Below are 15,952 nucleotides of genomic sequence, written 5' to 3' on the forward strand. Positions count from 1 at the left end.
AAATGAATCAAGTTTCAGCGCAATCTGAGATGATCGGAGAAAATGCCTTTTTTCTGGTTTAATTGATATACACCCCATTATTAAAGCTAGGATTAAATTTCTTGCCCCCTTCTGAGTGCATGGTTTTTTATCAGTTGTATGGAGTCTTTAATCAGAGCTATATTGTGCTGGAATCGAGACTATTCTGGCAGTGTGTTTTATCTTGCCTTTTACTCTATCTTGATTCTTAACACCACCAATGAAAGACTAAATTGCACATGGTTGTGTGGTAGCGGAAAGTCCCGGAGAACTTAAATAATTTGGACTAAAGGTAACAACTCACCAAATAGTGTTCAGTCACTGGAAACCACATACATTGTTATCTTTCTGACGAATCCTATTTTTGAGTGCTCTCTCTCTCTCTCTCTCTCTCTCTCTCTCTCTCTCTCTCTCTCTCTCTCTCTCTCTCTCTCTCTCTCAACCTTCCCCAATCCTCTTCCCCACTCCCTTCCTCCTTTTCCTCTCACTTCTTCCACCTGACACAACAGTGATGCTCATACTAGTTGACTTTCGTCATGCAGGTTTACAAAAGAATGTCTGAGTCTGAGATTTGGAAGTTCAGTTGGATCAGTTGCAACTAAATGTAAACAATTTTATCTCAGACACTCAATGAATTTTTAGTGTGTTTATTAACAACAAAAATTTTTGTTTTAGGGCATTGGCATTGGGACAATTATCAGGCTTTCAATTTTGGACATGCATAAGCTTAACTCTAGACTGGAAACATTTCTCTAAAGTATTTATTTGAGTGAAGCAAACCTTATTTCCAGAAAAATTTACAACTGTTACTATGGATGATAGTATAACTTGGAAGTTTCCTTGTAAAGCCTGTTTTACACAAGCGACTTCCCGGCCAAAATCAGCTACTCAAAGTGCATGGATTTGTTGTGGCTGCATTCAAATCAGCAACCAACCACAAAGTGACTGTGAGTGCCAAGTTCACAGTTCTCAATTTCCAAGTATGCTGCACGGTACACTTGCACAGAGACAAAGAACTGTTGTCATGTCATCTGCTAACATCGGAAGTTATAACCTATTCTGCTCGAGCTCACTCCTATTATTGATATGGACTTTGTGCTTCCGTGTCTTTTTAATCTTTATTATGTTCTTTCCTTTGTGTTTGTGGCACACTGAAAAGTTTCACAAGGTCCTGGTATTTTTTCCTACTAGTTCTCTCCTACAAGAAAGATGAAGTATCTGAAAGCAAAAAGTATTTATGTTTTATGGAGGAAAGAACCTGCACAATGCATAAATAAGAACATAAATTGAGAAATGTGTTTTAATGAAAATTATTTCAACAGTGAAAAAATCCAAGTTATTGGATGAGAAAAATAATTTTCATTGTATTTGACACTTAGCAAAAAAACAAGATACAATGCGAGATGCTTATAACAGTTTCCACAATGAAACTGTCTCGAAACCTGGCAGAAAATCCAAAGAGATTCTGGTCGTATGTGAAGTATGTTAGCAGCAAGAAACAATCAATTCCTTCTCTGCGTGATAGCAATGGAGATACTATCGAAGACACTATACAGTGCTGCCAAAGCAGAGTTACTAAACACAGCCTTCCAAAATGCCTTCACAAAAGAAGACAAAGTAAATACACCAGATTTTGAATCGAGAACAGCTACCAACTCGAGTAACATAGAAGTAAATATCCTTGGAGTAGTGAAGCAACTTAAATCACTTAATAAAACCAAGTCTTCCGGTCCAGACTGCAAACCAGTTAGGTTCCTTTCGGAGTATGCTGATGCATTAGCTCCATACTTAACAATTATATACAACCGTTCGCTCGATGAAACATCCGTACCCAAAGACTGGAAAGTTGCACAGGTCACACCAATATTCAAGAAAGGTAGTATGAGTAATCCACTAAATTACAGGCTCATATCGTTAACGTCGATATGCAGCAGGATTCTGTGTTCGAACATTATGAATTACCTCAAAGAAAATCGTCTATTGACACTCAGTCAACATGGATTTAGAAAACATCTTTCCTGTGAAACAAAACTAACTCTTTATTCATATGAAGTGTTGAGTGTAGAGTGCTATTGACATGGAATTTCAGATCGATTCTGTATTTCTGGATTTCCAGAAGGCTTTTGACACCGTACCACACAAGTGGCTCGAAGTGAAATTGCGTGCTTATAGAATATCGTCTCAGTTATGTGACTGGATTTGTGGTTTCCTGTCAGAGAGGTCACAGTTCGTAGTAATTGACGGAAAGTCACCAGGTAAAACAGAAGTGATTTCTTGTGTTCCCCAAGGTAGTGTTATAGGCCCTTTGCTGTTCCTTATCTATATAAACAATTTGGGAGATAATCTGAGCAGCCGTCTTCAGTTGTTTGCAGATGAGGCTGTAGTTTATCGACTGATAAAGTCATCAAAAGAACAAAATAAACTGCAAAACGACTTAGAAAAGATATCTGAATGGTGCAAAAAGTGGCAGTTGACCCTAAAAAAATGAAAAGTGTGAGGTCAACCACATGACTGCTAAAAGGAACTCATTAAACTTTGGTTACACGATAAATCAGTCTAATCTAAAAGCTGTAAATTCAACTAAATACCTAGGTATTACAATTACAAACAACTTAAATTGGAAAGAACACATAGAAAATGTTGTGGGAACGCTAACCAAAGACTGTGTTTTATTGGCAAGACACTTAGAAAATGTAACAGACCTACTGAGGAGACTGCCTACACTACGCTTGTCCGTCCTCTTCTAGAATACTGCTGTGCGGTGTGGGATCCTTACCAGATAGGACTGACGGAGTGCCAACTGCATTGCAGACAGCTCCCACAATACTGGCAATTTTGGTGCTGATGTGTAATCGAAAATGACTACTCAAAACAGACGAGACTCAGTACAGGAATAAAATGCTAGAGGCAATGCAGTAGTTGCACTTGTCTTAAGTAGTCAATTCAACAAGGAAGTTGATCATGTGAAAGGGGCTTAGCTACGTTAATTGTTTTGAGGGTGAGTAGGGAAAAATGGGAAAATAAGCTGACTGTACAGAGAATTAGCAACTTCCAGGATACATCCTAATTTCCAGGTAAAATTTCGTCTAGCCTTGGAAAATGGCCTCTGAGAAAAGTGTCCTCAAGTATCTTCATGTGTACCACATCGAACTGAAGGTGCTCATTGATGACTAGATCCTGTAGAGCTACCAAATTGCATCTATCTTTATTGCTACGTTCCACCTGCTGTTTCAGATAGTACCAGACATTTTCAAAGGCATGAAGATCAGGTGATTTATAAGGCAAGTTGAGGTGCAAAAGGGTTTGTGAGTGTTTGTGAAATTAGGAATGTATATCTGAAGGTTTGTGTACAAGGCAGTTGTCATCTTCGAATATATGAAGTGTCCACAGTATACTCATTGTGAAGCTGTGGGAGAAAGAGCAACACCTGGCCACTGAGGATGTTGAAATAAACATCCTGGTTGATGTTCATGGTAAATTGAACACGAGCCCATTCATGGTATAAAAAACACTGTCAAAACATCACAGAACAACATCCGGCCTGAACTTCGCCATCCATTTGCTGTGAACTAGACACCTCATTGGCCTGTCTGTGCACTCTATCGCTTGCATCTTTACAAAAGAAGGAAAATCATGGCTCTTCAAGCAACAAGTACATGCCTCAGGTTAGGGAAAGTCAAGTTTCTGTGTTGTTTGGCTCATTGAAGATGTGTAACTTCATGCTGCACTGTGAACAGTGGCGTTTTGTGAGGCAAAAAAAAAAAAAAAATCCGGATTTCCATTGCGTGCAATTACCGTCGCAATGTTTGCTTGGAAACTGGTTGGGATGTACCTGCATTCACTGACAGCACCAAGTCCTATTGGGTTTGAAACTGACTGTCACTGACAAGGAGTGACACTTGTCTCTGGCCCATGTTGGTTAGGATACTTTTACAACCACTATTGTTGCACCGTTTGCATAGTTGTGAGTGGTACACTATCCTTTGTAGGTATGTTTAATATGCTGTGTTTGTAGCAACACAAAAACATCAGGCAAGCTCATTCACAATTTGGTTCCTAGGAACTTGGGAGGGGGGGCTGTGGGGAAGAGGCACAAGACAGTTTTGTGGATAGGTCTACAAAACGGTCATATGGAGGTAACATAGGATGGAAAAACAACTACACAACTTTTCATGTAGAGGTAATGTCTTGGCTGTATATAGAACACACCATGTTTTTATTGTTTACACATGTCAGATCGTGGAATGTATGCATAAATTTATAACTAATAACATACCTTACAAAACTGAGTATACACAAAAAGTAAAGACATGGATGGTTCAGCTGTGCAACGGAATCACAATGACAAATGTTTTTACTCATTCAGTATCTCTTTCTGTAACAGACTATGAGAAAGCCTAAGATGAACTTTCATATATCTCTCTCAAAAGTCTTCATTCACAAGCAATACATCACAAGATAATGTACAGAAATACAATACTAACAGCAGTTGGATACAACATTAATATGACTCCCATTGTTAATGTGAACTCAAATCACGAGCCTTAATGTAACATAACGCTGCTTATAGCATCATACTGAGTTGCTGTAGTTTCATTTACATGGTTTGCTGCTAAAAAGTTACAGTAAGAAGAAACAAAATTTAAAAAAAGTAACAATTAAGATTCACAAAACCACAATAGAAATTAAGTGAGCAGAATTGTTAAGTATCACAATGCAGACAGGAGGTATGTGATCCTCACTTATAATAAAGACAATTATAACTTCTGTAAGTAGATATGAAATAGATACTTGCTCACAACCTAAAGAGCGAAAAGAATCTCATAAGCCCTAATTTTGGCAGTTATTAAAACAAACATTTTTCAGTAATGTATTTCTCTCTCTGATTAGTAGCTGCAGTTTATTTAACATTACACTGTGACTTCCATTCTGTCTATTATTCAGAGCAATGGAAGGACTAAAAATAAAAAATCTTTGCCAAAGTGGCAGTGAGTATTCATACATATTTATCTAGATTTCATCATGTAAGATATTGCACTTTAGTCATCACAAACTCATGGCTTTAGTCAGAAATAAATGGAATAGTAAGAGGAATAACTGACAGAAATTTGTAAATAAATGGAATGCATTGTTTGCACATGGTTAAATGTGCAGAGTTACAACTGATATAATCGTCAATGGAGAATTACGAATATTAAACTTTGAAAGGTGCCAGTACAGAAAGTGCAGTCCACGTATCATGAAACATATCTGAAAAGTAATATGAATTCCACAAGAATTAGTTATCTGTATGAACACACTACTGAATACATCTCCAATATAAACCATTTTACACTGTCGATAACAGCTGACTCTGATGAATGTGTTCACTAACTGAATAACAGCTATTTGTCTCAGCTGTTATCAAAATCACACTTAAGAGATCCACTTCACGTATGGCCAGTTGTTGAGTAGTCACATGAGATTTGATTGTGTTTGTTCAAAAGTGAAAAGTTTTTCCCCTGTTGTATAAGTGGCATGGCAGCTGCTCATTGAGTAAGATTTATTTGTGTGAATCATGTTTGACTTCAAGCAAGATTCAAAATTCAAAGAAATGTGTAACATTTTGCTGAATTTAGTTCATAAACTGCTTCTGCATTAGATACAATAAGCAGCTGGAGTCAAAATTTGAATAGGATGGCATCATGAAAATTAAATGTCTTTCAAGTGAATGATTAAAATATTCTACCTTGCCCCTCATTCTCACTCATATATGCAGTCTAACCATATGGCTGCTGCTACTTCCACACTCGATTCCAAGGTTGCTTGCTTCCTTCACTATGATTCATGATCTGTATCTCTATGACCCTAGGTTAAAATCCAAGAGGTGCCTTGGAAACAAATATTCAATAGTGTAATTAAGTTTGCAAAACTTGACATTCATAATATAAAATGCGGGTGACACGTGTATCGTGCCTCTCAGAATAGAAACACCAAATTTACGAAGGATAACTTTTTCTTGAAAGGGATTAAACACACATTAATAAAGTCCATTATTAATAGTAGATTTGTCTGTGTCAAATCCTGGATGAACAAAATTTGCAGGATTCACAATTCACAACTTCATAGTTTTCAGAGTGGTCTGTCAGTTGCTATGTGAGTATCTTAGCTCTTTAATGTTACTAATTGTACCAAGCAGGCAAAATACGTAAATCTGAGAGACTGCGAATGTAGTCTTGTTGCCTTTGGGCTACAGATATGGCAGATTTGTTGTGCTTAGAGCTTTCGCAGTGGTGTTGCCTCCTCATCAGCGTCCCCTTCATCAGCAAGGTCCTTGCCATTAGCGGTTGCGGTACTGCCTGGTGGGTTATTCCAGTGCTGCAGCTCTCCAGATCCTAGCACCAGATAGGCCAGTGCTCCTGCTGTGTATGTGCCCACTAGGATCCCAAACACCTTCTGCCACTGGCCGAACGTTTGCTGTCAACATGCAAAGCAATGCCATTAGGGTCCCAAATGATTAAATGTAGGAACAGTGATTTATCTGTGGTGCAAGCCACATTTGCAAAGAATGTTATGTAGAAGTTACAATTTTAGTGCGTTACTCATGAGACAAAAAAGTTATCAGTTACTGAGGGAACATGTAACCTTATTTTTTAGAATGTATAAGATTTAGTTGTGTATACAGTTCTTTTGTCTTAATATGAGATAATATAAGAAGACTTGTTTGAGCAGTGCGACTAATGTTTAGGGATGTATCTAAGCATTTTCAGATCAACAGATACATGAAAACTGATTAGTTCCCTGAAGTTGTGGAAACATACCTTTGAGGAAATCATATGTAGCAGCAATGCATCACTGCTAATTTCATGACATTTCTTTATTGGGACTGCAGCCTGTAAACTCTATATCACATCAGGTACTCTAAAAAATGAGTTAATTTGTTTCCTTGTATATTAAGTTGGGAAGTTAGTTATAGTCTTACAATAGACTTATAACTGCCTGTTTTGTACTGTACAGAGTTAACAAGTGTTTGATTGTGCCTTATAGTCATTGACTGCAGTCATAGTGGCTAAGTGTTGGCATCATGACTGGTACAAATATATTATTTGTTTTGTTCTGCTACCGGTCACATTGTTTATTTATTTTTTAATTTAATGAATTGCTACACATTTGAAACATGTTTTGCTCATTACACAAACCATGGTGCCTTAGCTGTTAAAGCAGAGAAAGGTTCCCTAATAATTATCATACTCAAAGAAGATAAATATTTACAAAACACTTTTTTTCAAATAATCATTTACATGGAATCCTTCTTGACCCTACAGCAAAATTTCAAGTTAAAAGAAGAAAATTTCTCAATAAAAGTGACTTTTGTTTCACAAAGAATGAAGCCCAGATTGTAATTAATCTCAAATCTCCCAGACTCAGAGTACAGCCAGAAATTCAAAATAACATCACATCTTATCAGGCCAACTGTCAAAACAGTTAATGAGAAAAATTAATGACATGTTAACTGGAAAATACACATTTGAAAAATCATTTTCCATAAATAATTACTATGAACCCATAAAGAGTATAAATGGTGTTATATGTGTCACCTCCCATCAAATTTCTCTTCCTTGATACTGAAAAGTTATGCAGCAGCATACATCTAGATGAGACTGTAAAATAATTTAATGAAAAAAAGTAATGAGCAGGCCAGAAATAACTGAATTTGAGGATATGCTTAATTTGGTACTGTCACATAATTATTTCTCTTTTACTATAACATTTACAAACAAGACCCAGGACTTGTTAAGGGAAGCCCACTGAAAGACGTCACACTGAAAGATATATCATGTACTTATAAAATAAAAAAACTGAAACTGAAAGAGGCCTAAGTAGAAGGGCAGAATTTAAAATGCCCATGTACAAATCTGGACTCACTCGGCATCACCTGTAGCCGCTGTATCAGACTTTATATAGTCCGGGCTAGCAGAAATTTTGAGACTTGGTTTTAAGAGCACATGTACTGTTACGGGTTGGAGAAATACAACAAACCAGCAGTAGCAACACGCATTACTGTAACAATCATTCACTGAGAACTGAACAAATTGTGAAAATTCTGCTCAAAATGGAAAAAAAAGATACCTGCGAGGAAATGGATATAATTATCTACAATACACTAAATGAAAATTCTATTCTACAAGGGCATGCTGCAATGTAATGCATCTGAATTTTTTATGTGAAACTCTTAAAGCTTTTTAAATAAAACAAATGTTATCAACATTCTACATCAAACAATGGAAACTGAAGATTGGAATATAAAAAATGTAGGGAAAAGCTTTCTGCTCACCATAAAGATAATGTGTTAAGTAGCAATCTATCCTCTTCCTGATATTGTTAATGTTCTACATCTTTATCCATCATGTATGCATATCTGCAGCCCTCTGCCACTAGAGGGCTCGGAATTGCAGTGTGTAGCATGGTTGCGTATAATGTAACTGTAAGCTGGTTCAAAAAGAATGCCAGATTTGGTATATCAAAGTAAGAAGTTTATTTTTATAAAAAACGCAAAGTACATAAACATGTTCATCTAATCTTCACATTTCATGTATGAAAAATGTGAGCTCTGCCCATGAAATTCACTATGACTGCGCAACAAATTTCCACATCCATTTCGCTGACAACTCAAATTTCCTCCTTCAAGTCATGGTTGTTTCGGGTTTATTGGCATACACCACTGACTTAAGATGCCAAAAAAAGGGAAGTCACAAGGTATTGAATCACATGGTCTCGGTGGCCATTAATGAACAACATTGCACAAATTGAGGTGATCTGGGAACCACTCATGGAGCAACTGAATTTTTTTGCAGGAAGTATGGCAAGTGACACCATCCTGCTGAAACCTCAACTCTTCAATGTCCATTCCATCCAAATGAGGCCACAAAAACTTCTTCATCGTTGTACAGTATCAGTCTCCATTGAATGTCACAGCTTGCCCTGCCTCGTCTTCAAAGTAATAACAGCTAACGACAACGCCCGACCAAAAGCTGCAACAAACTGTCACTTCTTGTGGATGAATTTCCCTTTCTTGCATTGTACAAGGATTTTATGAACTCAGGTATGGAAGTTCTGCTTATTCACAAAGCCATTTAAGTGGAAGTGTGCTTCATCACTGAAGATGATTTTGTTTGTGAAGCTGTCATCGTCCTGTCGTCCTCTCAGAACCAAGTCAAGAAACTGTTGTCTATCCTGGTGATCCATCACTTTCAGCTGCTGTGTCAGCTGAACTTTATAGGGGTGGTAGTGGAGATCATACTGGAGAATTCTCCATACTGAAGAACAGCCCAGTTGTTGGGAACAGTGACAAACTGATTTCATTAGGTTAACAGCCACACTGTCACGAACCACCGCAATGTTATGGACACTTTGGCCAGAATGACAACACCAAGAGGACTTTTAAGGATCACCGTGGAACCTGTCTCAAAGAACTTTTTCATCTGTCTGCAAACTGTTGATTCATTTCAGTGTCTCATGGTGCCCTAGAATCGTGTGAAGTTGCTTGATAGTTGCTGTATAACTTTCTCCATTCCGATAAAATGTTTTCACGATTAGCACTCATTGCGTACAAGAGAACTGCTCTATGGTTAGACACCAAATGCATGAAATTCAGACTGAATCAACAATTGGAATGTTTCTGGAAACAGAAATGAATCAAAACAATGTCATCAACCAACAAACAAAAATTTACCAGATTTTCAAAACTAGTGCTCTTTTTGAAAGATCCTTTATGTTGTTTGTGTGAGAAACAGTATGCTGTAGTCGAGTTTCAAATTTTAAGAGTACATCCACACATGGACAACCTTCACTTTCAGCATGACGCTGCCAGACCACGTATGAGCGCTACAACATCTGCAACAATCCAATACCTTTGGTTCACTGTCATTGATCAGCCTCAATACAGTCCAGACATGGCCCCATCCAATTTTCATCAGTTTCCAAAATGTAAAGAACACCTTTCAAGACCTTCCCTTTGATAGTGATGAAGCGGTGCAAGCAGAAGTGGTGATGTGACTCCATCAGAAAAGTCAAACATTCTACAGTGACAGTACCAACAAACTGGTTGCTGTTGGGAGAAATGTGTTCATCACCAGGGTGACTCTGATGACAAATAGATATGTAGATTTGGAGGATAAAGATTTAGAATGTTGGTATCATTTGTTTTACTTAAAAAACTTTAAAAGTTTTCAAATAAAAAAATTGGAGGCCTTACTATTCAGCACGCCCTCTAAATGAAATAAATGAATTTAAAAGCTCAAAATTCTTCATCAGTGTTAAGCCCCATTTATTACAAAAGGTGTAAGTCACTTCAGAGGTAAATAAACGACTACCTAGCTGTTAATACCACAAATATCAACACTGGCAGAAGAGATAACTGATATACTGACACAAATCCCATGTCCATCATAGTGGAGTGTACAAAACATCTGATGATGAGCAAAACATGCATATCAATGTATTAATTTTTAAAAAAAATTATATGGCTGTGAACAGAACAAAATCAAACTTTTTGTGAAAATTGTTATTAGTTGCTACAGAGTTTTTATAATGGGCCCACATCACAGTATGCCATGCTCTTTGTTGTTTTTGAGATAAGATTCTTTTTCTCAGAATGTTAATTAATATTGCATACATTATTTGGATGCTATCCCCTGAAATGATTTGGAGTGACTCAGTCTACAAGCCATGTATACATAAGCAAACATTTTGTCTACTGTGCAAAACTTGCTTCTAGTGTTTAATAAAATGTTGTCCACAGAACAGGACAATTGCTTTTGGTTCATTTGTGTCCACAGTTCTGCAGTATTTTAGAGAGGAAAAAGTCTTTTGGGAATTTAAGGAGTGTTCCAGAATAAATGAGTTCAGGTTGGATTTGAAATTTGCTTCACTTCCTTTCAGACATTTCATGTTTTTGGGCAAATGATAAAAGTTGTTGTCTCCAGCTATTGAGTTATTTCTGAGCCACTGACAACTTAAATGATGACCAGGTGTGGTTCTGTTGTCACTGAGGACAATACTATTGTTCTCAGATTGTGATGGATTATTTATGACAAATTTCATTACTGTGCTGGCATACACCTTCACTGGCACACTGGTTAGCACTAGGAAACATTTTATAGCAAGTGCTGAACTAGTTGTGCCTATGACAAGAGAAGACCAAGACACCCCCACCCCCAAGCTATGCGCCTATAACGCCCCCCTGGGCAGCGTGCATATATGCCGCCACTGTCGACCTGACCGAGCTGTCTCACTCTCAGTACCTCAGTACATTGGATTGTAACACAGTTCGCATTGCACTTCAATATGTTGCACTGTGCTCTAGTCTTTCACAGTGATAGTCATTGCCTCGCACCGTAGGTGGCTATGAGGGATCGTTAGTCATTGTACATAGTTGTGATATGGGCACAGACAAGATTCAAGAATAAGTACAATTTATTTGTTTCCTGTTAACTGCAGAACTTCAGATTGGACATAATTGAAGTTAAGTACTCAACTGGTTCTTGTAATAAAGTGTATTTTAACAACCTATGCATTTTGTGTTGTAGTGAGAGGAAACCAGCCACCCACCTATCGTACCACCCTTTCCTCATCCAGCCAGGAACCACAAAACATTATAGGAGGGTACAACCACAACAGAATGCCTAAGCCATTCAGAAGGCAAAGTGACTCTGTGTGTGGATAACACAAAATGCATCCTTTGTAGTTTTATTCATATGGATGTAAATATATTCATTGGATGTAAATACCCACTTTGAAATCCTGCATTGTATGACCAGTAAATATTAATCTCACTGCTCGCATTTCTGTGACCTATACTTTCTTCCTAAGAGATGAGTTAGCCCATAAAATTATATCATGGGACATTAATGAATAGACATGAAGGAAATATACTAATATGTTGATTTATTTTTTATTTTTTCCCCAAAACTAACAACTGTGAATGGAACAATACTGTTTTTCCTCCAGTTCATATTTTCCTTAATAAATGCTATAAAATTACGAGTATTATACCCTATTCACTCCTGTGAATGGTCTGCATTAATTATTGGTGTTATTCTGTTTGTTTCTACATAGCTGAATGAACTATTCTTTTTTGAAATTAAGGAACGTTCAATTTTTGGGGTATGGAAGTGCTTGTTAATAATTTAAAAAGTATTATTAACACGAATCTTCTTCTATTTCTGTCTCTCTAATCAGATAAACTTTAACATTTGTGTCATCTGCAGACAGGACCAACTATGCCTGATGTATGTTGAGTGGAAGATCATTTATGTATATTAGGAATATTAGTGGATCCAGTGCCCTATAGGGACTCCATTCACAACCTCTCTACAGTCACCATAAGGTTCTCCTTTATTTCCTCATTTATATTATTTATCAGAGTTTAATACATTATTTTTGTTGAACAACATTATTCACACTGTGAAATTTAAAATTTTCCCGGCGAACTAAATATTCAAAAAGATTTCAGACTTGAGGCTGGTCATCGTTAGCTTCCATCCATGATATTTCGACTGGACAACTGCCAGCCATCCTCAGGTGAGCCATTGAAGACTGATGAAGACACCAGCCATTCCGTAATATATAGCATGCAGCGAGTATTCCGTGCATGCGTCAAAATGATATGGACACACGAACCACACCACCCACCAGCAGCGCCCTCACTGGTGGAACTGCAGAACTCAGCTGTCTTCGGCGTTGTCAATCTGCTCCAGACGAAGATGTCAGAGTACTCCAATGACCGCGGCAATTGACAATGCCGAAGACAGCTGAGTTCTGCAGTTCCACCAGCGAGGGCACTACTGGTGGGCGGTGTGATTCGTTTGTCCATATCATTTTGACGCATGCACAGAATACTCGCTGCACGCTATATATTACAGAACGGAGGGTGTCTACGTCAGTCTTCGATGGCTCACCTGAGGATGGCTGGCAGTTGTCCAGTCGAAATATTGTGGATGGAAGCTAACGACAACCGGCTGCAAGCCCAAAATCTTTTTGAATGTTATTCACACTAACTGTTTGTAAAATCATTTATTCTATAAAACATAAGCTTTCCTGAATGAGTGTTGTTGTCTACATAAAATTTAACAGTAAAAGGTAATGAGATGGAGGCCACTAGCTCCTGTTCAGTTTGATACTCACATTGCCTTGCGTCAGAGATCCCACCATGGCTGATGACAAGAAACCCGTGAAAGAAGACAGAGTCTGGGCCATACCGAAGATGGTTCCTGAAACAGAGATAGCATGTAATGGGGCTTGATTTTGTATTGGTCCAATAGGATACAGACTTTCTGTAAGCAAGTGAGCTAATTTTCTTATTTGTGGTTTTATTTATCATGTAATTTTCTTGTTTTGTAGCTGAATTTCTGTTACAATGATATCAAAAAATGTTTCAAGGTTCCCTGTGAACATTATCTTAAGAAAAGATGGTCAAAATTTTGACTTTTTCCATGGAGAGATATTATAGAAGTGCCTGTCCCCATAACTGGTGCTTTTGGTACCCATAAATAATGGTTTTTGGGGTGTATCTTGATAACAGATACAAATTCTCGAAAACAAGAAAATGGAATTTCTATATGAATGTCTAATGAATGCACAGTTGGATTTTGGTACTGGATAATAACAAGTTATCGAAAAAAGTTTCAAAGTTCCCAGAGAATATCATCTTAAGAACATACGGTAATAATTTTGACGATCTGCCATGAATAGAACATACGGTAATAATTTTGACGATATTTTGAGCATTATTCATTTTCTCTTAAAAAATTTAATAAAGTAACTCTTTTTTGTGAATAAATATAGTTTTTGTTTAAGGCTCTGTGGAAGTGTTTTCTTCAGACTACCTAACAGACAAATCTCATTTCATCTTATTTTAATTGCCTCTGCCAGGAACTTGAGTGTGAACTGTAGAATAGTCATGCAGATGTAGATTTAATTAACAGATCACCAGTTAAATGTAGCACCCTCTTTAGGAAGTCTTTGAAGGAATGCGCAGTAGTGGTAACACAATGGTTGTACTCTGCACTTGCAATTAACACCGCATACAGACACTAAAGGAGCTATACTCGTCTAGACTGCACATATGAAGCAGACGGAAGAGAAATAATTGTGATTCCCAGTTTGCTTCTTTGGTATCAAATGTTATCTTTAGTCTCAACTCTAATAAGATATGACAGATTCACTGACACTTGAATGGATATATACTCTTTCCCCCCCCCCCCCCCCCCTCAACTTCCTCCTCCTCCTCCTCCTCTTCTTCCATTTTCTCCTTTAAGCCACTTGATGATAAGCAATTTATCCACTTTATAGTAGTTATGAGTTTTAAATAAATAATGACTGACAAAATGTGTTCAGTGTATATCTACGATCTACAATGGATAAATGTAATCTTCCTGAAGAGCTATAACTCTAGATTTGCTTCTGAATCCACATCCTATGCATTTTTTGCTTTCATTAATCACAGACATTCTTCTGCTTTGTGCAATAATTCCTCATTTTTCTCCAGGCTTTTCTTCTTTGGGAAGCAGCACTCTGCTTTATATAACATTTCATTTGGCTCTCGATCCCCTCTTTTTCTCTGAGATTTCTTGCAATCATTCCTCATTTTCTCTCATATATGCTAGCCTTATTAGTTATGTAACTCTTATTAGTTATGTTTATTACAAGTGGTAAATATACAGCACATGTCAAGCGACTGACTGACCTTACTTTCTTATGCAGATAGGCAGTTATACAAACGCATGCACTGGATTTTTGTCTTTTTATGTGGGATGTATTAGTCTGCAATGAACAAGTTTCAAAGTTCCCAGTTTCCTTGGTTCTAACGAAAATGTCAAAACTGGTAATCCCCTCTCACGTATTACCAATTGGGAAACACTTTGCCCCATTCCCAGCTCACTAGGATTTAGCTGAAAAGAACCGGGCTCTACAATGCTCTCAAACAGCTTGTCCTCTCCTTTGAGGCAAAGAATGAAACATATTAAAAACAGTACTTGTTTTGTTTCAGGTGTATTAAGTTTGGTTGCTTCAGAGTTATGTTTACTTGTGCCCCCCCCTCCCCCCCGCCTCCCAAATATTCATCCCCCAGGCGCATCCTTTGTAATGCCAGGGGTGCCTTAGTCAAAAGTATCTCGTCCAGAAATTTCTCCAAGCTAAGTGTGTCTTGCCATTACAGTAATTGCCTCTGGGTAGGTCTGTAAACTCACATGTTTATAATTACAGAGCTATGCTGAAATGAATCGTGTGTCAGATGTAGACAGCCACTGAAATTCTTGTTCATAATTTCCTTTTCTTTGTAAACAAAGTTAGCTGATATGCTGTTTCACTCACAGCAATTTAATCAGCTGATATTTAATTTCTCTTGCAGGAATTTAAGCTGTGCTCTTAGGTTCCTGCCTAACCACAACCTCAGAAATCATCACCTATCCAGAAAATATAGCCAGGTATTTGTGATAACAAAAATTACAAGACTGAGCAATTATTCTTCACTACCACATACTGCCATCTGATTAGCTAATACCAATGATCACCAACTGCCAACAGCAGCACACAGTGGAGACCTACTGACACCGTAAGTGCACTGTAGCTGTCTCCTCTTCTCTGCATAACTACTGCAACCTTCATTCACTTGAACCTGCTTACTGCAATTTCTACCCCTTCCACTACTTTCCCTCCATTTATGAAATGATGTCCGAGGATATGAACCATCCACCAGCCCCCTCTTTTATTCAAGTTGTGCCATTATTTTCTCTTTCCTCCAATGTTTGATTGGTACTTTAATCTACCCATCTAATCTTAGCAGTCTTATTTTAACTACCAGCGTGTTTCAATTCTGTGTAAGGCTATGCTCCAGCCAAAAACTTCCAGTAAAGACTTCCTAACTAACTTAACTGCAATATTTATTTCTAATTCT

At 37.6% G+C, this 15,952-nt stretch overlaps 1 protein-coding gene across 1 annotated transcript in view; it reads right to left on the minus strand.

Annotated features, from left to right (window-relative positions):
* Positions 1-4,206: 4,206 nt before the first annotated feature.
* The window catches only part of LOC126236100 (sialin), a 415,633-nt gene continuing 403,887 nt past the window's right edge, over positions 4,207-15,952 (minus strand). The window contains exons 11-12 of the mRNA XM_049945170.1: positions 13,183-13,268; positions 4,207-6,474 (exon numbers count right to left, since the gene is read on the minus strand). Of these exons, the coding sequence (XP_049801127.1) occupies positions 6,274-6,474; positions 13,183-13,268 (287 nt within the window). The 3' untranslated portion in view covers positions 4,207-6,273. The remainder of the gene's footprint in view (positions 6,475-13,182; positions 13,269-15,952) is intronic.

The sequence above is a fragment of the Schistocerca nitens genome, chromosome 2 (genome assembly GCF_023898315.1).
Source record: "Schistocerca nitens isolate TAMUIC-IGC-003100 chromosome 2, iqSchNite1.1, whole genome shotgun sequence".
NCBI classification, from domain to species: domain Eukaryota; kingdom Metazoa; phylum Arthropoda; class Insecta; order Orthoptera; family Acrididae; genus Schistocerca; species Schistocerca nitens.